The sequence below is a fragment of the Ambystoma mexicanum genome, chromosome 5p (assembly GCF_040938575.1).
Source record: "Ambystoma mexicanum isolate Mex_15411 chromosome 5p, UKY_AmexF1_1, whole genome shotgun sequence".
NCBI lineage: Eukaryota > Metazoa > Chordata > Amphibia > Caudata > Ambystomatidae > Ambystoma > Ambystoma mexicanum.
This window is the reverse complement of record NC_090930.1, coordinates 1,155,593,193-1,155,618,390: the sequence shown is the minus strand read 5'-3', so window position 1 is coordinate 1,155,618,390 and position 25,198 is coordinate 1,155,593,193. Positions and strand designations below refer to the sequence as shown.

Genomic DNA, 25,198 nt, shown 5'->3' with positions numbered 1-25,198 from the left:
AGTCTTCATTGAGCAATATTACATACAAATATTCTTCCATATGTAAAAAGCGGCTCCAACATATACCTGAGATGTTTCTGCATATGTTACGGCCAAAAATGTATTTGAGATTTTCGAGGCCATATCACTCACTAATTCCGTATAACCCTTTAATAAAAACTACTTAACTTTATACACCCCATGATATCTAGCTGTTTCCACTTCACTGCCACAAAGAGGAATTTCCTAAGCTCATATGGAACTGAGTTCCAGCCATCTGTACATTCTTTACAGGGGAGTATGTTAAAGCGTAAGAGCATCATAAATCTTTTAAAATTGGGTTTACCATATTTCATTAACTAAGCACTCGCTTTAACATTTTTAAAACCTCTTTTTAGTACTAAGATGCTCCAAGGATTTTATCACACCCCATTCTAATGCCTTCTTCCTCAGTAGGGGATTAGAACAGCAGGGATCCTCACTGTCATATTCAGTATTGTTCACATTGATATCAAGAAGAAAATATTTCAAATATACTTTTAACATGTTCAAATAATTGTTAATATATCCAGATCTAGCAGTCTTAGCTATATGTCCAAAAAGACTATCTTTTCCTTCATATCTCACGATCTTGTTATATAATTTACCACATGAGGTTTTTCTCAGCGTCGAAAGGAAGACCGTATCCAGTTCACATCTGATGGCTTCAGGGAGCCTGAGCATGGGTTTCCAAAACCTACCCTCTACTCTGTACAGCCATAGTACATATTTATCCTCAAGTACCTCCAATGTATACAAAACTCCTGGTACTATACTGCCTTTATAGATTTCTATAATCCCCTCAATCGAATGCCCACCATTTGCTCTGAGGTATTTTCTGATGACATTCCACCAATTAATCATTCTACCTGACAGTAAGTTATCAAAAACTTAAATGGAGGGGTAACGAACAAAAGTCATTCCCAGGTAAGGATACACATCCACAATCTCCAGTGCTTTGTTATTCATTTTCCAAACATATGATTTTTTTTCCTATTCTTAGAATTACCACCAATTATCATTACTTTTGGCTTATGATGGTTAATATCCAGGTCAACAGCCATTTTGTCCATTATGACTGTTTCATCTGCATTAGATAACCACTGTATGCCTACATCCCCTATTTTAGTATGGAAAGCAGTTAAGGCACGCCAGACTTAGGTCCATGACTGCAACATACAAATTGTACAACACTAGGGACATAACACAGCCTGTTTTACCCTTTATGAGTCTCAATCGGGTTAGTGAGTGAACCTCTTCCATCCACACCGACTGTCACTGTACTGTCAGTATTCATTGCCCTAATAAAATGCAAAATCATCGGACAAATACTCCACTTCAAGAACTTTTGCCATAGTCTTTCCCAATTAACACAATTGAATGCCCCACTGTAATCTATGAAGCACAAATAGAGACTAACCTCGGGATGTTTTAAAATATCAGAGATGAGATACTTTAATTTTAATAATGTTATTTATGGTACTGTGCCCCTTCCTAATGCCAGTTGGCTGGTAATGGATAATGTTTTTATCCTCTATCCATTTATTGATACTCTTCAGAAATAAGGTGCAAACGATTTTACAGCAGACGTCTGACCTGGCTAACATTCTATAGTTGGATGAGGTGGATCTAGAGCCCTTTAAAAAATGGAGATCCGGATTGACTTCCTCCAACTTTCTGGTATTTCACCTGTCTCCAAATTTACCGTAAACAATATAAGTAGTAAAGTAGCCCAGTTCTATGGGTTGCGTTTAATTACTACATTTGAAAGTCCATCTGGCCCTGGTACCCTGAAGGCTTTTCGTTTACTGATGGCGAAGACAATATCATCCATATGAAATGTAAAAGGTCCAAAGTCTCCCTGTTTCACGCTATTGAAATTATAAGTTTTAACATTATCATCAAAATAGAAATTTTGACCATATCCAATGCAATCATCAATTGCTAATAGCGTTTGCTTCTTTGTGGCTATCATTAGCTAAATAATGCCTCTACAAGTACAAAACCTTTTGGAATCATTTGTGTGCAGTATTCCAAAAATCATTTTCCAATTCGAGTTACTGATGTAACTTTTATAGAAGCGCAACCAATCCTTAAATGTTGTTCCCAAATTAGTCTTCACATCCTTTTTTCCAATGTACTCATAATTTGATTTTGATTTACCTTAAGAATATTTGACTTCAGTAATTTTTTCTTTTCATAGATGACACCATCATACTTATTGTTCAGTTTTTTCACCATATGTGAAGCATGCTGGCTTTTAGGCAAGGACTCAATAATGGAATCCAACATTGTGACAATATCAGTACTCGTCAGTCTACCAAGATTCTGTGACTCCATGTCCCATGTTAAAAATAACTTCTCAAAACGACAAATGTTTACTTCTGACCAAACAATCCTATTGGCATTCACACAAAAGCCCATATTCTCATGTCTAAATGGGTGTCCAAGACTACAATCCACAGTGAGTTTTAAAATTACATTGTCACTCAAACAAGTATAAACATGTTCCATTTATTTTACTTATTCATTCAAAATCCTACTTATAAAAATGTAATCCACTCTTGATGAGACCGATCCATATGAACATGTCTCCCAATTATCCCCCTCATTTGGTGTTGTAGGGTTAACAAATGTTAGCTCATACTCGTCAAAGGCCTTCAACCACTTCATACCTTTCTTTATGTGTATCATATATATGTGGTTTTTTATAACCACTATAGGGCAAATCAGGTCACGTGGTTCACATGTCTTGTCCATATAACAATGAGAGTTGAAATCACCCATCACTAACATGTGAGATTTAGGGAATTCCTCAATCCATCCATCCATGATAGATATAATGAGTTGTAAGGTGGATCTCTCCCACATGTCTCCAGGGGGGCTTATATGTTGATTAATAGGCATTCCCACTGGAGGCCCAGCTCTGATATAACTCCACTGAGGACGGAAGGGGAGCTATCATATTTACAGAATTCTCTAATGCTCAGTTTATTACAAACACCTATGCATAAACCTCCAGTGTGCCGACCAACCCCAGAGTAAATGGCAGGCTGTGTCAAAACACTACAACCATCCAGCACTATATTACCACCAACCCATGTTTGCTGGAGGGCAAAGATATCACAATTAGAAATAGCATGACCTGCCTCAGAACTAAGAAAAGATTGATATCCTCTTGTGTTCCAAGACAGCAAGGAGATTGTGTTAATTACCAGTGAATTTCAATGAGCACCAAAGTACAGACATTCAGTGTGGCCAGGATGCAGATTTTTTGTTTTCTCCGGGTGTATTTTGCTGATTAACCGGCCTCCTTATTTGGCCCATTTGATCTGGTTGGTGACAAGTATTATCAGCAGTGGGACAGATCAAGGATTGGACCCATTTACTTGCATTCAAATTCAAATATTTTTTGCAGATGATATCTTCAAAACCCCTGCAAAGAAAACGGTCTGCATAGTCCTTTATCCTTTACATGATAATTGCAGAAATACCAGTGTTTGACCAGTCGAGAGGGAGTCTTTTGAGGGAGTGAAGAGAAGCAGGAGAGAAAGGGGAAAATGATTGATAACTGGTAAATGTACATGAGAGAGTGGGAACGAGACCAAAGAGTGAATGAAATGGGCAGTGTGAGGTTAGACAAGAGCCACGAGAAAAGGAAAATAGCAACAGTGATAACAAAAGTGGGGAGAAGGACAAAGAGAAAGTGGGAGCGAGCAGGAGAAATACAGTAATGTGGAGTAAGAGGAAGATAGGTGGGGAAATGTGATGCCACAATGGTTGGTGTAGAATAGCTCAAGTTCTTTACTTGCTGCTGGGCATGCACCAACCTTGGAACACCTGTTTATGGTGTATCAGAGCCATATTGTTGCTTTGAACCCACTTCTAAAAGACAATGGGGCAAGAGAGTGTGGGACAGAGAGAAAGGTAAGATGCTGACCAGTGGAAGTGGGGCAGTGGCACACTTGATGGGGAATTAAAGCCTGTAAGAAGGAGGAAGAGGCAGAAGACAAAAGCATGCGGCAGTACATTTGGGGTGAAGGCCGTAGTTAGAGACTGCAGCTATGGAATAATAGGGGATGTATGAAAATGAAGAAATATGATAAATGGAGAGGGGGCAAACGAATGAAGAAGGGTATAAGAGGATTAAGAGGAAGAAAAGAGGGGGAGTTAGGGAAAAGGTGGAAAGAAGGGTGATGGGACTAAGATAGTCATAGAGAGAGAAAATGCAAGTTAGTAAACATGGGAAAGAGAGGCCTCAAAAAGAGGGAAACAATGGACAGAGAGACAGAGAGAGAAATAGAGAAGAGAGATAGAAGAGGGTAGCAAAGGGAAAATGGGGACCACTGAGATAGGGGAGAGGGTGAAATAGAGTCAAGAGAGGAATCAGAAAGATACAGAAGGGAGCTTCAGAAAAAAGAGAGTTACGGGTGTGATGAAAAGGGATGCATGAGAATAAAGGCAAAAGATGTTGAGTTGTCCACACGATTTGGTGGAACTGTCTGCCTTTTCCTCCCAACCCATGTGAATTGTCCTACACGATACATGGGTTCAATCTGAAGAAGTATAGTAGGGGAAAGCGATAAGAGAGAACATGAGCACAAGGACGGGGTAGGGCAGAAGACCAGAGGATGAGAGGACAAAGATGCAGGAGGGAAAGAAGAAGGAGGTAGAAGAGGTAGAGGGTGAAACGGACCGAATAAATAGGCAAGATGGAGAAAATGGTGAGGACATTCAGGGGAGTGAGAGCTTTGGAAAAGGGAACAAGAGAGTTTTTGTAAGGGAGCAGGAAAGATGGTGGAAATAAGAGACAGGGCAGAGGAGAGAAATAGTACAAAGTTTGAAAGGGCCAAGAGAAGAAGGGCATAAGCAGTGGTGTTAGGTGTGAATGGCAGAATAATACATTGTCTTATTCGGGCAGGGGGTATGTTCCTTCCTTGCATCATAGCCCAATGTCAATCTTTTTATAGCACTGACCAGTTCACCTGAATATACCTTTACTCAATTGCTCTTCATAGATTACCATTCAGAGTTATCTCAATGTAACAATACTACTGGATGGATTCAAGCCTATCCAATGTAACAACTGTGTTGTCTTGCTCTAGGTTTCATAACAGCTGTAAATTGTGCAAGAGTAAAATGGGGTGCGTTCCTGCAGATGGCCGCAACCGCTGCTCAAGTGGGCGCCCTGCTAGTAATCATGGTTGCTGGAGTGGTGAAACTGATCCAAGGTATGTGCCAAGAATCTCGAATCTCATATAAATTCTTAATTGTGTGTGCAATTTCAATTATATGACTTGTTGAAATTAGATGAAAAAATACCAAAGTATTAAAATGAGAAAATTGTAAGCTATGCTTTCCTACATGTGAAATCACATGTAATGGAACTTGAAAAATGCATCCATTGGAGAACATGGATGATAAATGTCAAATCATGGATAGTGTTACTAATCTGCAGTTCCATTGCTTAGAAAGGAATTAGGTATAGAAATGCAAACTCAACACACCACTGATTGTTACCAAGAATAGCAGTAATAGAACCTTGCTGCCAGGCAGGGACTACACAGGCAATCTAAAATCCTGGCTGAAGCACTTCCACGTTTCTATATTGGTGTAGTGATAAGCAGTACCCGCACCTCCCTGGGACCCAGCCCTTTGTGCAAAGTAAATCACTCCTAATTACCTTCCCACACAAATAAGGTTTAAGACTCACGATGATCTCAGTCTGGAAAAAAGCCAATCACACAGAATATATGATGCTTGCATTTATTATCTACAGTGGCTAATGAAAACTGAGCAGCAATTTATAATAATGTGGAAATAGAAAGTGCAAGCTATATAATGGCAATTATCAATCACAGATGAATATGCAATTATTTGGTCTTACGCTCCTAATGAAATGTAGATGAAGGTACGATCTGATCACAACCAGGACCCTCGCCGCTACAGGTGCCCGGCACTCCTCAGAAGAGGAGGGGAGGACTGGCCAAGCCCCCACAGTCCTACACCAGAGCGGGGATGTGATGTTAGGAGTCTCGGCCCTGATAGTGCACAGCTGGTCGTCCAGGCACTGTTCTTCTTGATACGCGCGTCTTTCCAACAGCCCAGGATGAGTCCACTCCTTCCCTGGTCCAAGTATAGTTCTCTTATTAGGAGCTGCACGTCAATCATCATGACGTGTCAGCTCTTCGAGAAGCTTCTAGGCTCTCCCTTCCCGGCAGTAAACATGTTTTTTGCTTGGAAAGTTACAAGACTGGAAACAGCCAGTCTTGGCTCCCAGGCTTCGGGCACTGTGTTTTGAAAAGATCAGACATTCTTGCCTTATCAGTGCACCTGACTCGCAGAGCGAAGACGAGCAAAGCTGTGCCTGGCTCCCAAGGGCTGCATAGAGCCTCTTGCAAATGCTAGATGTTTTATGTCTTCAGAAAAGGCCTTCGCAATTAACCCCTTGCAAGCATGCAGGCTCACCCAGTTCGAGAGTCCTGGTTGATGTCAGCATTTTCCTCCACGCTTCGAATAGGCTCTAATACACACAAGATAGCTCAGTGGGTTAGTGCAAATGCAGGTTACTGCAAGCGCCTAGCAGCTTTTCACGACATTCCACCCCTTTCGAAGTGAGGCCTGAAAATGCTGACTCAGTTCCATGATCTGGAAGCATGCACATTGTGCTGTAGGCCAATTAAGCGTTTCTCTAGCGCAGTCATTCTAGTATAAAGGAAAGACATTCTGCGCAAGAGCCCAATGAAGACGATAAGTATGAATATTAGGGAAATCAGCAACCACAGCAATGGGTGCAGTATTATATTAAGCAGCTTAGTGGAGGAGGGAGACCATCCAGTGAATATATCCCACCAGTGGTGAGTAGTAACTGATTGCAGATGGTCAGCAGTTTTGATCAATTGGTTTCTGTCTATTATTAGCTTGTACTCTGCAGAAATAACTGAGGTAGCTAGCGTCTGGAAATCTTTCCAAGCAGTTTGAGCAAACTGTCTAATAGCTTGAAGCCGGGCAGTAATGACTCCATAGGATAGAGACCAGTTAAGCAAATGCGTGAGCTTAGCATGCAGAGTAGTGTGAGACCACTGGGTTAAAGAATATAGGGTATGAGTAACAATGTCTAAGATAGTCACAACTTGATCTACGCAAAATACTTGAGGATTCCTTAATAACCTATAATTGTTAATAAGCAAGGAATGATTAGTAACTACGCAAGCTTTATGCTGATCTATCTGGAAGATGTCAGTCCCATTTATGTGGTATTGCATCCAGGTGCACTCCCCTGCTACGGGATGTATGCATGGGTCCGGAACCCTCCCAGTTAGGGGACACACCCACCCCTGATCCCAGGGCATGCAGGTGTGACTGTGGATGGTGTAGTTTTGGCTGTCTAACCATTCCCCTCGTATTTGCGGAACCCACCAGGAACCATTGATTTTCATAGGCAATACTATAAAAGGGCACCATATTTCTAGAGCATAAGCGGTCCTACTAACTTGCATTAACGCATGGCAGGTGGTATTCATGCAATCAAAAGCAAGCGGCTTAATCCATATGTTTGCTGGTAACTGTAGCTCTGTGTGCCAGTGGGTTGAAAGCCAACACCTGCTGATTTAGCAAAGTTTGCCATAAAATGCATCGTGTGTCTTTAGCAGTTTTGTTGACCTGTCCTATGGCAGAGAAAATGTCTTCATAGCTGAAATTCTGCCACTTCCAATGGTTGCCAATACTTGTAGCAGTGTTGCGCAGGGTAGGACTTATCAATGGGCCCCACTGGGCCAGAAGTTTTATAGCGCCGCTGGCATCAGAACCCATAGTGGCTAACTTGTTGCGCACAATTTCTATGTCAAAAGCATTTAAAGCCCCCGTTCCCACTCCCGCTGCACCCGCAATCAATGAATCTAAACCCCTAGCTACGTGCAATTTGGTGATGGGCCATAGAAATCGACTCCATTTATAGCAGCTTGGTAGTACTAAGGAGACATTGCCCCGTGACAAGTCTATGTCTAAGTGTACCTCTGAAATGATGGAAGCGTGCATCACATGTCTGCAATTTAAATGTTGTCTTACTACTGGAAAATCTAGCATGTTCACAGTTTCTACTTTGTGTGATTCGAAAAACACCATCCTCCAAGTGGGTTGCCTACCATATACAATATTGGTTTTTGATACAAACACCATACTAACATCTGGTAGAGGCTGTTTCAACGTACAATTGTATGAAAGGCATTTGGTCAAGTTATAGTCCAGAAAATCTTGGCGAGTACACTCATTGCAGTTCTTGGGGCAAAAGAAACATGAAACATCAAACAAATTATTTGATCCATTCACTGAAACCTTTGGACCTGAGATTTCATAAGCGCCAGTCATATGAGTTAGTGATAAAAGGTGTCCGACAATGTGCCAATCTAGAACTCTTGCAGTTCCATGTGGATACTCATTTGTAACGCTTTTCTCACAGGTTACGGTGCGGTTGTAGTTATCACGCAGGACTGGAGCATCAGGTGTAGTGCATGCGATTCTCAGAGTCCATGTAGTGTCTTGCAATAAACCACTCTTTACAGAGAAAGCGTTGGTTTGGCAGGCCAGGAGCACCCACAGCAAGGCAAGTCCCATCCCCTTCATACTGCTCTACGTTCGTGGTGTGAGCCTAGTAGCGGGAATATAAACAGGCACATCAGAATTATGCAAAAGTACAACATAAGTACTTCCAACACCTTGACTTAACACTTCCCCAGCCTCAGGCTTTTTGTTAGGATGGTGCACCCACACCTTTTTTCCCGTGCTACCGAAGCCTCCTTCCCCCCTCAATGTAGTGTCTGGGGATTGCTTGCTTTCTACTTTTAGGGGGACAACTGCTCGTTAACAAATCAATTGTGCAATTCGGTCATATTTGGTTAATGGTACTGCAGATGCACCAGCATTATGTAAAAGTACCGAAACAGTCCCTCTATAATCAGGATCAATCACACCTCCCAATATGTCAATGCCTTGTTTTGCCAGGCTGGATCGTGAAGCAATGCGTCCATAAGTGCCAGCCGGCAATTTGATGCCAATACTCAGCGAGATGGATTTGGTTTGCCCCGCCGGTATAACATCATCTTCACAGGTAGATAGATCAAGTCCAATGCTGCTTGCAGTCGCTTGCACAGGCAGCTTAGCTTATTTGTCGGTTTTCCACACAACAAGAGTCTTTGTAGATTCCACTTTCGCACTTGTCAGTCTCACAAAGGGTGTCTGGCGATTTCCCAGTGGACGATTGTTCAGTTCAAACAGTGCTTGTGCCAGATGTTTGGACCACCCCTTGAGAGTGTGAGTCTTAGTCAGCTTCTTTATTTGTTGCTTGAGCAGCCCATTGCTACGTTCCATCAGAGCAGAGGATTCTGGGTATCGGCTGATGTGCAGTGTCCATTTTATGCCTTGCTCTAGTGCCCAGTCTTGCACATTGTGTCCAGCAAAATGGCTGCCTTGGTCTAATTGGATTTCATCCGGGATGCCATAGTGTCTGATGAGGTATTCCATGCCTTGCAAGGTGGCCCGTTGATCTGCATGGGCGACTGGATAAGCTAACAGCAGTCCAGAGTATGTGTCTACCATGGTCAACACATAATGCTTTCCATTCTCGGGCGGTAAAGGGCCAATATAGTCAACTTTCCATACGCTAGCAGCTCTTTCACCTCTTCTCAAAGGGCCTTGAGGCTTCCTCTCCAGAGGGTAGTGCTTCACTTCACTGCACACGGAACATTGGGAGGCAGCTTGTATGGCTTGATCCATGGTAATGGGCAATTGTCTCTTTTTTGCCCATTGATAAGTTCCTGTTTGCCCTAGATGCCCTGAGGTTTGGTGTGCCCAATCCGCCATCCCTTGCAGCACCTCAGCTTCTTGCGGTGTTGTCACTGGGCGAATCTTTGCCATTTGGTCCACTTCATTGTTGAACAGGGCAGCCAGTGAGGTGTCAGGGGACATTTGTGCATTGACATGCCCAATGCAGATTTTGCACCTCTCACCTTTGCACCACATCTCTTCCCAGATGTCTGGCCCTCCCCAGATCGGTGTGTTCTTGATCTGCCAACCATCTCTTCTCCATGCCGGTGCCCAATGTGTCAGGCCTTGATATGTGGCCCAACTGTCTGTGTATATGTATGCAGTCTCTGTTTTCTTCACCTGTTCAATCACGGAGGCCACTGCCTGCAGTTCAGCATACTGACTTGATCCCCCCACACCTTCTCTCATTAGCAGTGTTTCTCGGTGGGGCTGGAATGCGACAGCTTGCCAGTGTCTTTGCCCTTTATCATACTTTGCTGTGCCGTCCGTGAACCATGCAAACTTTTGTTCTTCTTCTGTCAATGTAGCATAGGCGGGTGCGACTTTGAAGGGAGATTCTGGCAACGCCACAGGGGTGTTTGGTTCAGGCATCGCTTCCAGATCTACCGCCTCCAGCATTTGTTCTTGCAGTCTGAAAACCCCTGTGCAGCCAGCTTTCGCACGTTGCTGTAAATACCATTTCCATTTCACATGAGTGGCGTCTTGTGCTCTGCCACTTTTCCCATTTGCAGCAGTGTCACGCACCCAGCCCATGATTGGAATTTCTGTGCAAATTGTCACTGGTTGCTCGCCTGTGATTCTTTCAGTTTCAACTAGAGCCCAGTACACTGCAGCAACTTGTTTCTCAAGCGGAGTGTATCTTGTCATAGGATCTGTGAGTTTCCTTGACCAGAACCCCTGTGGCACTCTTTTCTGTCCTTGCTTTTGCCACAAGCTCCACACAGCCACGTCATTGTAGACAAGAATTTCCAATTCAAAAGGATCAGTTTTTGTCAGGGGCCCCAGCGTGATGTAATTTTGCAATGCGTCTTTAGCCTGTTGGAAGGAAGTCTGTTGCTCTAGGCCCCATGTAAAGTCATGTTTCTTTCTGGTGACTTTGTAAATGGGTTTCAGTATCAGGCTTAAATGAGGTATGTGATTTCTCCAAAACCCCATTAACCCAATGAATCTTTGTGCCTCTTTTTTATCTGCTGGTGGAGCCATCTGCTGAACCATATCAATTACCGGGTCAGGAATTTTCTTAACTGACCCAGACCAGATTGCACCTAGAAATTTCACCTCTTGAGCAGGCCCCTGTACCTTTTTCGGATTTATGGCCCACCCCCGATTTTGCATGTGTGTGATCAACTTTTCAGCAGCGTTTTCTACATGTTCTTTCTCAACACTGGTCAGCATGATGTCATCAATGTAATGAGCAATAAATACATCATCCAACTGCACCATCATTAAGTCTCTGGCAATTAATCCATGACACAGAGTGGGACTATGCACATACCCCTGGGGCAATTTAGTAAAGGTAAATTGTCTGTCTCCCCAAGTGATAGCAAATTGGTCTTGTGATTCAGTGTCAATATCAATGGAGAAAAATGCATTGGCCGGGTCAAGGACCACATGCCATTCACCCACTTCTCTCGTAAGGTTTTCAATCAGGGTGATGATGTCTGGCACCGCCGAGGCTAAGGGCGGCACCTTCTTGTTCAAAATGCGGTAATCAATTGTCAGACGCCATGCCCCATCCGGGCGGCGGACAGGCCAGATCGGCGAGTTGAATGGACTGACTGCCGGCCTCATTATGCCAGCTTTCACCAATGACTCAATAGTTTCACCAATCTCTTTATGTCCTCCTGGCAACCGGTACTGTTTCACGCACACTGGGTCAGCAGGAGGAGGTAAATGCAAGGGGGACCATTTGGCATGCCCAACCACAACGGGGTTAATAACTCTCACATGGATTTTTCGATTGGCAAAAACAAATTCGCCTAAATCTGTAGTCACACTTTTGCCCAACAACACATCCATGCCAAGGATGTACTTCGGTATATCTGCAATCAAAACATTTGCTGTGAAAGGCAATCCCTCGCCAATTGACATTTTTACATTAAAGGCTTTTGCAACAGTTTCTGCTCCCCCATAACCATTGACCAAAACTCTGGGACCAGATAATTTACTGGGATTGCCATTCAGAATGGTTACCTCAGCTCCTGTGTCTAGTAGAGCCAAAACATGTTTTACTTTCTCATCCAAGTACAAGGTAAGTGGCACAAAAGGGCGTCTGTCTGTGGGACTAGTTCTCTTTATTAACCGTACCTCAAAGACAGAGCCAGCCCTTCAATCAAAAATGGGGTCTGGGACCTCCCACTTGTCCTTTGCCAAATCAGGGTAACCTTTTGCTTGCACTTTGGGCTTCAACACCTCCTCTTCAGAGGGTGCAGAGGGCTTAGTTTTTTCCAATGCCTGTCTTTTTAATTTTTTCCATTTCTCAAGCAGCACAGATGTGGGTTTACCATCTATCTCTTCCCTTGGAATTCCTGCTTTTAGCAGGTCCACCCACATTTGTCTGCGTGTGATCTCGCCAGTATTAGCTTTCTCTTTAGACTTTACATTTTTACCACGCTTTTTCTCTGAATCATTGTTTGCAGCCACTAGGCGCGCTGCTTCACGCACATCCAACCCTTCTAATTGCCCTAACAGAAGTGCCACTTCACCAATGGCTTTGCCCTGCGCTGGACCCAGCAATGAAAGCAATGCGCCCTTCATGTGACTCGGTGCATTTCTTAACAAACGTGCGCGCATGCCAGCTGTAAACAACTCCATGTCGGGCCCTGCAAAATTTGCACTGTACAGTGCACACTGCAAACCCATCTCTCTAAGCTGATCTGTTGCTTCAGTTAGTGATTGCCAACCGCCCCAACTCTCTTCCATTTCCATTGGACTCCCATACAGAGTCATTAAGGCAGTCTGAAGCCAATTAAACAAGGAATGAGAACCTTGCTGTCCAAGCGCACCGCGCACTATCTGTCCCAACATCACATTAGTAGTGAGTGAACCCATCTTTAACAGTTCCTCTGGGGTTAAGAAGATACTATCGGCACCTGTGTCTCAGAGGCGAAGGAACCATCTCAGAAGTGCTTCACCTGGCTTCTGTCTAAATAACTTAGCAATCTCTAAAAGCTCTGTCTGTGTATAATCGCAGACAATCCTTGTATTCTGAATATTTGCACCGCCAGCTTGGCCTTTTGACTTGTTAGTGATTAACGGCCAAGCTGGATGAACACATTTCTTTGGAGCACATTCCAGCTCCTCTTCATCAGAACAATTTAATTCAGCAAGTCTAATTTCAACAGACTCATTCCAGTCATATGCTTGCTCAGTTTCACTATCACTGACTTCACCCGACCATGAATTTGGGTCCCAGTTATCTTTCCGAATTAGTGCGCGAATCCTTATCTTTGACGGATTGCCCCGCCGCTGTCTGCGCTTGTGCGTGGCTACACGCACAGCTAAAGAGGCACACCTGTCCTCCATCTGATCAGCCCGTTTAACGGACGATTCAAGGGTCTCTCTCATAATAATTTGTTGCTCTTGGAGCAGGGAAATCTCATCTGTTAATTTGCGAATCTGCGCATCTTTAAGCAATTCATTCTCATGCACCTTTCTGAGTGCCTGCAGGAATAACCAGCCTATGCTTCCTGCTGCCTTTAGCTCCCTTCTGCATCTCTCAAGCGGTAAACTCTCCAAGCACTAACTAATTACCGCTGGGGAAACACCATTTTCAAGCATGTCACATGCCCTCGGTGCCGAGTACCGATGCAAAATATCTGCCACACCCGACCAAGCATTTGATGCCGACCATCCTGGAATGTGACAGAGTGCACTATCTTCCCCATTGCATTCATCTTTTGCATGTTTTTTCCAGAATGGCATCGTGCTCGTAAACCCTGCTCACAGCGCCAAATGTAGTGATAAGCAGTACCCGCACCTCCCTGGGATCCAGCCCTTTGTGCAAAGTAAATCACTCCTAATTACCTTCCCACACAAATAAGGTTTAAGATGCACGATGATCTCAGTCTGGAAAAAAGCCAATCACACAGAATATATGATGCTTGCAATTATTATCTACAGTGGCTAATGAAAACTGAGCAGCAATTTATAATAATGTGGAAATAGAAAGTGCAAGCTATATAATGCCAATTATCAATCACAGATGAATATGCAATTATTTGGTCTTACGCTCCTAATGAAATGTAGATGAAGGTACGATCTGATCACACCCAGGACCCTCGCCGCTACAGGTGCCCGGCACTCCTCAGAAGAGGAGGGGAGGACTGGCCAAACCCCCACAGTCCTACACCAGAGCGGGGATGTGATGTTAGGAGTCTCGGCCCTGATAGTGCACAGCTGGTCGTCCAGGCACTGTTCTTCTTGATACGCGTGTCTTTCCAACAGCCCAGGTTGAGTCCACTCCTTCCCTGGTCCAAGTATAGTTCTCTTATTAGGAGCTGCACGTCAATCATCATGACGTGTCAGCTCTTCGAGAAGCTTCTAGGCTCTCCCTTCCCGGCAGTAAACATGTTTTTTGCTTGGAAAGTTACAAGACTGGAAACAGCCAGTCTTGGCTCCCAGGCTTCGGGCACTGTGTTTTGAAAAGATCAGACATTCTTGCCTTATCAGTGCACCTGACTCGCAGAGCGAAGACGAGCAAAGCTGTGCCTGGCTCCCAAGGGCTGCATAGAGCCTCTTGCAAATGCTAGATGTTTTATGTCTTCAGAAAAGGCCTTCGCAATTAACCCCTTGCAAGCATGCAGGCTCACCCAGTTCGAGAGTCCTGGTTGATGTCAGCATTTTCCTCCACGCTTCGAATAGGCTCTAATACACACAAGATAGCTCAGTGGGTTAGTGCAAATGCAGGTTACTGCAAGCGCCTAGCAGTTTATCACGACAATTGGTATCAAAGATGATGCAGTATTTCTTTGCTCTCTTTTCATTGGGCTTCATTCTTGATATGCATAGTTCTTCACTCTTGAATTATCACAACAATTATCTACGCACATGTCACATGGTGTATCAGTAATGCATATGCATCCATGTGGGTGTGAAACACCTGGATCCTAGCGAAGGCTCAGTTATAGTGTCTCCCATTGTGTACCAATGTGTAAACTGGGGAGACAACTATAACATGTTATGTTTAAGAGCTCCCTTTGTTTGGATGCAGCTTGACACATTGATGAATTGCCACTTTGGTGCTGCATTGACATATGTTTAAAGAATATAAAAATGAGTGTCCCCATCGATAACAACCATGTTTTAGGGGATGCAGAAAGAGCCATCCATTTGGCTTCTGCATCATAAGACAAACAGCATTTTCATGGGAGCCATTTTGGAATACAGGACATAACTAACAACGTCATTGCTACTTGTATGTGCCAGCTCTGTGATAATGTCTATGTTATCCTCGTTTGGGACAACTTTCAGCTGGAACATTGTAATGATACATTACAGTGAATTCATCTCTGAAATCTATTATAGGAAAACATTATGGTGGTATGCATTTCCACTTTGAGATGTGATGTTGTCAAAGACGGCCTCAACAACACACAAAGACAGTTCCAGGGTTTGTATTAGAATTTTGAAGACGGTAAAACTAATGGCCATCCTACTCTCCTCATTCCATGGGCTCCCTCCACCCTAGCTCACGATTCCCTAATCCCCAAGATGATGGTCACTATAGATTGGGGACCCTTACTGTTGAATATCTGCTCTGGCTAGTGGTGCAGCCTAAAGGCAGAAGCCTTATTTATCTGGATCCCTACAGGGTTCTTCTAGGGGTGTCCAATCCTAACACTCACCTGCCTGTTTGTCTATTGGACTTGATGCTTTTCTTGAGCCAGTACACCCTGGTCCATTCTCTCACTTTTCTGTCCCTTATCCCCCTCTAACTTTTCTGCCCAGTTAGCTCTCATAACAACCCTCTGCTTCTCTCACCCCCTTCTTAATCATTTACTCACATCTCTCCTTCTCCACTCAGGGATATGGTGCAATGATTACCCTCCCATGAATATGGTGCCCTGCTCACCCTCCAGGTTTATGGTGCCCTGGTCACTCTTTTCTACTACCCTCATTCTCTCTCACCTCTCTCCTCACTCAATCCCCTATCTATACCTTTTTGTCCTAGACTAATCACACCCTCTCTGCCTATCTCTTGCAAGTACATTCACCCCGTTTCTGTTTCCCTACGCCCATATCTTGACTCGCATTACTGCCTTGCACTTTCTACACCACTCTGACTGTACACTTTATCTGTTGCTTGCTCTCTAATTCCCTCAACACTTTCACTCCCCCTCTCTATCTTCACTTTCTTTTACACTCACCATTCACACACACCCATAAAGGTTATCCATTCCAAACCTGAATCCACTGATGGATCACGTGGAACGATGGGGCCCTGACCCATTCTCAAATTTGCTCCCTGGATGTAGGGCTTGCTGTATCTGACATTATTCCTCTGGCTCGCCCATGCCACTGAAGCAGCCATCTATCATTGCCATTGCCTTGACTTCTCCTGGTGGCATGTGCTGCCCCACACCCTCAGTCGAAGACTTTAGGTTCTCTTCCCAGGAAGGTGTTGCACCCTCAGTGACATAGCTGGGTTCCCACAGTGGGCACCAACCATCTTCTGAGCTACTTTCCCTTTCTGTGTCTTGCTCTGTGAACCAAAGGATACCTAAAATAAAATCTGACTACCTCTCCCCTGTGGAGCCGGATAGGGATGGGGTAGAGGTTGATCAGCAGGGCCTGTGCGTTACTGTGCTTGGCTAGGTTGACACAGTAAATACCTGCTAGAATGACAACTTCCGGTTGCTTTTGACTGGTGTGAAATACCCAGAACTGTTTATCGGCAGGGCTACCTTGTGTTTGGTCTCAATACTGATCTTTGATTCATGTCAACCCAGAAGTCATAGGGTCTATGAACCTCATAAGCATTTTTTACATATTGATCCTCGATCGGTAAGTGCATGGAAAATCAGATCCAGGTCTCTGTTCTTCTCTGCTGTTATCTGCTTGGGTTTGTATGTAGGAGTGGCTTCTGCTCTTGTAACCTCATCTTCTCAATTCTCTCTCCTGTGGCTAGCCTCTATATCAGGGATTCAACAGTTCCACAATGTGCCCACCTGTCACAGGTGGCCACAAGAACACACACAGTGTCAAAAACAGTTCAAGGGTTTACATTAGAACATTTAAGAGTGTCCAACTAATGGCCATCCCTCTCTTTCTATCTTCTTTCTTTGGGCTCCCTCCACTTTAGACTAGGCTTCCCTAATCCCTGACATAGTAGTCACTAGGAGATCGGTAACCCCTAATGCTGAATATCTTCTCTGCCTAACGGTGAGGGCCTAAAGGCAACAGCCTTATCTATCTGGCTCAGTCTAGGGTTTTCTTAGGGGTGTCTTAACCTAATACCTAATACCTTCAGCTAATACATGTTAGCTGAAGGGACTTGATGATTTTCATGAGCCATTAACAAACACTCTGAACCATTCTCACACTTCTTTCCTCTCTCTGATCTGATCAATTATCTCTCCTTCCTCCCTTTTGCTACTATCACCCCCTCGTTACTCCTCTACTCTCACCCCTCCTTCTCTACGCAGGGATATGGGTCTTGCTCATCCTCCAGGGATATGGTGGCCTGCTCGCTTTTTTCTACTAACCTCAATTTCTCTCACCTCCCTCCTACACACATTCCCTTATCTACACCTATGTGCCCTAACCGTACCCCACTCGCTCCACATATCTCTTGCAACTACATTCAACCCCCGTTCCTGCTTCACTCCACCCACACCTCTTATCCCACTACCTTGCACTCTCTCCACCACCTTCTACAGTACACTCTCTATATCACTCTACACTTTCTCTCCTTCTCTCTCCATGTTCACTCTCCTTTGCCACTTGCTTTTTACACCCCTCTCCTCCTCGGCTGCACCGCCAGCCCTCCACCTGGTGCTACCCACACTGCCTTTCATACACTCCCCTTATGTACTGCGGTCTCCTGCCTTTAACCCCCAACCTTCATTGGCTACTTTGCTCACCTGACTCTAGTGGCCAATCGGATGCTGCCTTTTTCCTGGGGGCAAGGTTGCACAGATGAAAAGCTTTAAATGGTCCTCTAAGCCCCTCTCCATTTTCCAGCCTAGTTTTGTTTGCAGTTTCTGATGGCCTCCATGCGTGCTGTTGGACTGGAGGTTCGTGGTTCTTGTGATTTTCCTCCTGTGGTAGTGAGTTTGTATTTGTATTTATTGTATTAATGTAGCACGTTCCCCAAAGCGCTGAACAAGAAAACCAACGCTACAATTAAAGGCAACTGGTATGAATCACACTGAGAAAGTGGAGGCCAATAGGTGAGCTTCAAGAGAGGAGTGAAGTAAGGACAGACAAAAGGAAGAATCAACAGCTAATAGCAAATCCGTCCATATCTATCTGGGACCAACAGAGCCAAGATGGCGGCTGGCATGATCAATACCAAACTGGACTATTGCAATAGCCTCCTTATTGGATCCTCTCAGGCAAGTGTAGAAAGTCTTCAAGTGATTCAAAATGGAGCTCTTCGTGCCGTTTGTGTCATATAGTTAACTGTATAAAAGTAGGCTCTGCCAATAAGTTGTGACATCAATGCTTGACAAACAATCTTGCCACTGAGAGAAAACGGTCACACCAAATTCTTGACAGAGTTTAAAAGAGCTTTAAACTGTGTCAAGACTAAATGCAAAAATGCTGCTCAATGCGGACGCAAAGACAGCCCAAGGGGGCATTATCACTCAGAATGCCAGATGGGTTAAAAAGTGTTGTGTGTCATGACTGGGTGGCAGCACATGCCTCTTAAAAAGTAACACATGAACACTAACCATGCTTTTGTTCTATAAGCTTCTCAATGACCTTCAGTTTCTGGGAATGAGTACAGCAATCAGCCCAGAGATGGTGGGCGTACATAATCGGTAATGACCCAGCAGCCCTCAGCGAGGTGGTGATAGCTATTCCCACCCTGTGGTTTGCCCAAGGTGCTAATCTTTTTTTTAGGAGATGTGCTGCACCTGTGGCGCAGCGCCAATCTCCCCAGAAAAAGAAAAAAAGTTAGCTGCCACCATAGGAAAAGAGACTAAGTTTCTTTTCCATTTCTATTCTGGCTGTGGGCAGGAGGAGTGCTGGGACTGGAAGACAAAGCTCTGATGCAGCAGGTAAGTGGGGAGGGAGGGCATGGGGAAACGGTATGGTTTGTATTCGGGTGTGGGGGGATGAGTAGGTGGGGAGGCAACAGGTAGAGGCTCCCTGTTGCCTCCCCACAATCAAGATGGCACCACCCAGGGAAGGGCATCGGGTGGCTGGAAAGAGTGGGCTACAGTGTACTGTCACCCGCTCTTGCAGCCACCTGATTGGCTGTGTACCATTCCCCAGGTGTGAATATTTAATCACTAGCAAATCAGGAAATGTGTTGAAATTTGCATTCACAGACTAAAGGTGTCTCAGACAAACCTAAAAACCTCATAAATATCTATTCCTTCCCAATTAGCTCAGGCGTCTAAAACCATTTGTTGTGTATTTGTCTGCCTTTTGCCACCTGCACCATTCAATAAGCTATTTCATATAATCAAATTCAGCATTCGTGTTGCCTTGTGGGAATAACTACTGTGGTGGTAGCCAGGAGTATGGCTTAGCATGCTGCAAACAAGGCCTCGTTTATCTTGGGCAGACTGAGTAATTAAGGACTGGGTGCCCCAGATGGAGAGAGTTCCTAGGATCACTGGCATGTTAGACATATTCAATATGGTAACTCTACCTGTGGGCCTTACAACAGCACTGGCTAGGAAAATGGCTCTGTCTGCTGAAAAAACATTTATCTATCAGTTTGGAGAGACGCAGATAGGCCAGGCTTCCCTGGTGCTCTTGCGTGGCTTGCTAGCTTCTGCCAGCACTCCAAGCAAGAAGGACTTTGTCGGGTTGCCATAAAACCAAATCCATCTATTGCCCAAATGGAGTTAGGAACGAGTCCAAAAGTAGCCCAACCATACTTCTCAATGGGCTAAAATATTCTGTCAACAATATGCTTTGCATGCATGAAATACCACTTGTTTAGCATTGTATATTCAAATCTGCAAATCAGGTACAAAAAAAAGACAACTGAAACAGAATTAAATGTGAGTGAGCCTCACTGATTGCATGCAGTACGATCTGACAGGCCTCCCAGAGATGGAGGTGAGGGAATCACGTAAGAGCATACATTCCAACATGTCCCACTCCACTCATAAGATACTAACCCAGTACTAGGGTTTTAATGGGGCAACCGAAGACTACAAAGTTGAATCCAGCACTGCACTAGTATTTCCTGAATGGAATGCAGCATGTTGGCCTGTATGTACAATCTCTATAAGGGCTATTATTATGCGAATTACTTTTGGTCCTTGGATCACTGGTGAGTACTCAGAAAAAACGAACCAAAGGAAAATGCTACCTTTTTCTTCTGACGCTTCCTAAAGTGGACTTTGAAATCCCCAAATTCCCATGCGTGCGTGGTGTCCATGCAATCAAAGTTGGCACTGACTGGAGAAATACGTGGTAACAATAACCACGTCAATATCATTCATCCTCCCACTGTAACCAACAACACATCTCAACACTCAACTCCTCCACTGAAACAACACAAATAACACAATGGAAAGTACACCACCAGAAGGTGCACTAAAGGTGCACTAAATTTCCTAAATGCTCCAGTAACCCGCCACAGATACACCAACATAACTCCCTGCGCCCCTTAAGCACAACCACACAATTATCTTAACAACCTGGAGTGCACATTAACTACTGCCACAGACAGCTCACAAAATAGGTAAAAAACGTACACCCCATAGAGACCTTTATCTTTTGAGATCTGCACACATCAACATTCTAACAAAGCCAACTTGCCCTGCTCCCCCTGCTAATAAATTCGTTATTTGTCTTACCACTTGCAGATCCTGAAGCTCACAGGAATCGTGAACATTTCCTAAATCATGCTATACAAGATTCAATAACAGCATTACAAAGCACAGAAAACAGTTCCAATCATTCCTAGTTGAGGCACTGCTCTGGACTGGCAGCAACAGGGGAGAAAATTAATGTTTGGTCTGCCGCAGCCCCCACGCCCCCACAACCCTAAAAACACATCTATGTTGCACTGAATGGCTGGTGACACTATTTACCTGCCCCTCAATTTCATTGCTATGGTACTGTGTGAGGGCCAATGCAACAATAATGCAATTTTAGATGACGGCATTGGGGGGCACTAACATTTCTTCCCTAGAATGATTAAATCTGCCCCATTGTTAAGGTGTCTTTTTTCATATAGTGTGAACTTAATCTCTTATAAGGACTATGCAGTTAAGTCAGAGGGAAATTACATTATTTACATAGGACCACACACTTTGCCTAAACAGCGAAGCAGAGATTTTAACCTAATCTGCAATTTATGCACTTGACAAGACACATTCCAAGCTTTACTTGGTACTAATAGTTTTGGATTTGAACGCCTAAATAATACCGTTGCATAGAGTTCACTTTCAAAATGCACAATTTGGAGGAACCTGAAATGTACATTTGTATGCAAACATTTTAAATTAAAAGAATATGACTGAAGTGTTATTTTGCACATCTTGAAAGGAAAATTGTAATCCCCAGAATGCAAACTAAGACAAGCCTGAAACATGTCCTTTTAACATCACTGTGCAGTCGCCCCTTTAAAATACACAATGAAAGAAGTTGTGCAATAAACTAAGGCATGGAGCTTCTGTGTCACAAATGTTCAGCTCGTCGTTGTGCATGATGTTAAGAACATTTCACTAAGTGAAGATAACCTTTTTTCATATTAATCTAGTCGACATCTTGTACATAAACAAATATTTAAAGGGTGCTTTATCTGTTACTCACTTTAACTAGGTTCGAAGTGGACATGAATTTCCTGGTTAACTGGTGTTGTATCGGGTCTTTCAGTTGAACATGTCCCATTCATGTTAGATCGTGAACAGCCACGTCCAGGGGTGGCCTCCCCGACGTATATATGATATGCAGAGGCAGTGTTACTCTTTCAGGCTCCAACGCTCACAATGACGATCGTGGCGGAGACTGCCACTTTTATTAACAAGGCGTGATGACATGCTCAATCATCACCGCCTTAAAGTGGCATACATAACATTCCACTTTTTTCATAACCAAACAAACAACATATAACCTAACTGACATCACAATGTGTGGGCATAAGAAAAATGTCACCTTGTATATTGTTGGGGTCATTGGAGACCTACTTCAAAGTCCTGTAGGTATCTTGGCTGCCGGCGGCGCTCTTGCCTCAGTTAAAACCTTTCTCCATCATCTGCTGGGCCTACTTCGCCCGTCAAGGCGACTCCTCCTTGATCTTCTGGGCCATCATCATTGCCGCTGGTCATGGCACCTCCTGGGTCTGACCGCTCACTATCAACTCTTCGCTATTGTGGTGGTGCTTTTGATGTCATCTCCCCGTTCTCACTCAGCATGGCAACCTCACCAACTTACGAAAGAAGCTGAAGTTTCTCGTGACCATAACCTGGCCATCGGAAACAGTGATCATTGACCCTTTCGCATTCACAATGTTGAATGGATGTGGTTCATGTGGGAGTGACAGCTTCCCTCTCGGGTGTCTTGAACGCATCAAAACCTCATCCGCCACCTCAAGAGCTTTGTCTTGTAGCCTTCTCCTTTCATTCTCGCTCTCATTCACTCTTCTCCTTTTATCAACACTTCGTCATCATCGATGACCCCAGGGCTGTGAGGCATGTGGTCCAGTATTTATCCTCTGGGACACTGTTGAAACATTGCTTTGGCTGACAGCACGCCGGTTGAGCAATGGGGGTAATGCGGTACTCCATCAGGAATTGGTACAATGCTCTCCTTTCACATTCGCCTTGCCCATGCGCAATCTGAAATACTTAGTTGAGCATGTGCATCAATCTTTCCGCTTCCTTGTTTGCCCTTGGCCAGACCGGCATAACCTTCCAATGTCACACCCTGTGGGCATGTAGGTACTCTGCTTTGGAACAGTGGGCTGTTATCATTGCAGAGTTCAATTGGAGTCTGTGCGTGGCGAAGATTTTCTCCAGTGTAGGCACCATGTCTTCCAGAGATTTGGACTCCACAAACTCCACTTCTAGGTAATGCAACCATTGGTCTACCAGTACTAAGAAATGTGTGTTGCAGCAACTAGACCCAAAGTACATATGTACCACCTCCCACAGCTCGCAGGTCCAGTCCATGTTCTTAATGTCTGGCTCCTTTTGGTGGGGCATGGCTGCTTGGCACATGCAACTCTTCTAATTTCACCTCGAGCCCTGGACACCACACCTTTAGGCAAAGACACGCCTTGGTTGTGGCTATTCCTTGATGACCTTTGTGGGCTAACATCAGTACGCGTGGTACTAACCTCGCCGGAATGACCATCTTCGATCCTGCTAGGACCAAACCGTCTACATTGAACGTAAGTTCATCTCGGATGCGCCACATCTGTTTGAGCACTTGACAGGCCCTGTCTATGCGTCGGTCTAGTTTTTCAAGCAACCTTTTTCACTCTCCACTGTTTTCAGCAGTCTACAACATGCGAAAGCATTCATCTCCTGCCAACACTTCTTTAATGTCTTCCACTGACATGGAGACGGGTGTTGCTGCTGCCACAAGGCTGTGCAAAAACTCTTCTGTAATAATAGATACAACTGGTAAAGGTAGTGCACACCTTATTACACAATGGGTTGTGGAAATTAAGAAAACATATAGTTAATGTGTTCACAGGTGCAGGGGAGAAAAAGCGGCTTGGGCACAAGTTGCCAAACAAACACAAAACATAAAGTGTCCTAAATTGAGGGACACTCCCGTCCCCTGCAGTCCCTCTTCGCTGGTAATATTACCAGTCAGGATTTGAAAGGTCAGTAGTAATTTCTATATATCAAATTCAATCATCTACAAGATGAGATATCTCCAATAATCAGATTCATTCAGTAGATCCAATGTGATGAATTTAATCACAAATGTGTTATGCGCAGTGCAATTATCTCAAACAAAATATTTATACAAAAAGTACAAAATACATATATTAAAAGAGAGCTCAACGCGTTTTGAGAGTAACTTTCCCTTCATCAGGAGAAACAACAATAAAGGTTCAATTATATGTTCAATCTTCAATCTACAAATGTATCTATAAAATAAATTAAAGACTAGTGTCAGTGCATGGTAGTTAAAAACATGTATATCCTAGTCCTAGTCAAGTTTCAGTCTATTCAATGGCAACAAGCCAACTAAATAAATCAAAAAGTAGAAACATCACCTTGATTGGCTATCTGGATTTGTGCATCACAGGGTAGGAGATCACTATGGGTCTTGTGTTCTATTCTGGAAGTGTATTTCTAGTTTCTTGCATCAAGTTAAACTGGGTCTGTCAAATCAAATAGTGTATCATTGGAAACCGTTCTTTGATTGATTCAAACACTTAACTCCCTTATGAAAATATACATTCATGATTATGTGAAGGAGATAGGTTTCCCACCTCTGTGGTCCTAAGTGTGCATAGGTTCGAGTCAGAATGCGGCAATGCGCATAAAAGTAATTCCGCTATGTTCACAATCTTGACTTGCTTCCAAAATATCTATGGACCATAGGTGAAAAGTGTAAAAACTGTAATATTCCAGTATGCAGATTAAGTAATGAATCTAACAAATAATGATTCCAAAAATTACATAAAGTGGGTCTGGTCTTACCCGCTAGAATGCGCGTGTTGATACAAAGAAGTATTAAGTCTCAGCCACGCGTGAAGCCACGTAATGTACAGTATATAATCAGTTGACATTAGTAAATTTGTATACAGGCATTTTACCGTTTTTACACTTTTCACCTAGGTTCCATAGATATTTTGAAAGACAAAATCTTCGAGCTGGTTAGTTTCTGCAAGCATATAGAAAAAGAAATGCTTAATTTTAATTAGTTCCGCGTTCTCAATTGGACAAGACTTCTTTTTATCTTTGTATTGTAATTAGATGAACATTTTTCTTTTTTTTTCTTTTCTTTTTTTTCTCTTTCTTTCTCTGAAATGTGAATGCAAACTGTAAATGTTATGTTTTTAAAGCGCTTTATATTTTGTAAAGGTTTTTACTTTCATGTAATTGAACCAAAAACAAATAAAAACAAAAAAAAAAAAGACAAAATCAGGCATTTGTTAAGTGGCCATGTTTATTAGCAACATGGTATTAAAATAGTGGTTTTTAAATATGTATTCAAACAAATTAATATGAAATAAAAAAATTACGTTTCCCTTTTATGG

At 43.5% G+C, this 25,198-nt stretch overlaps 1 protein-coding gene across 6 annotated transcripts in view; it reads left to right on the top strand.

Moving 5' to 3' along the window:
* Nucleotides 1-25,198, top strand: part of LOC138481476 (Y+L amino acid transporter 2-like) — a 703,293-nt gene that overhangs the window by 411,296 nt on the left and 266,799 nt on the right. For all 6 annotated transcript variants that reach the window (XM_069613638.1, XM_069613637.1, XM_069613642.1 and 3 more), the window contains one exon: nucleotides 5,124-5,249. In XM_069613638.1, the coding sequence (XP_069469739.1) occupies nucleotides 5,124-5,249 (126 nt within the window). The remainder of the gene's footprint in view (nucleotides 1-5,123; nucleotides 5,250-25,198) is intronic.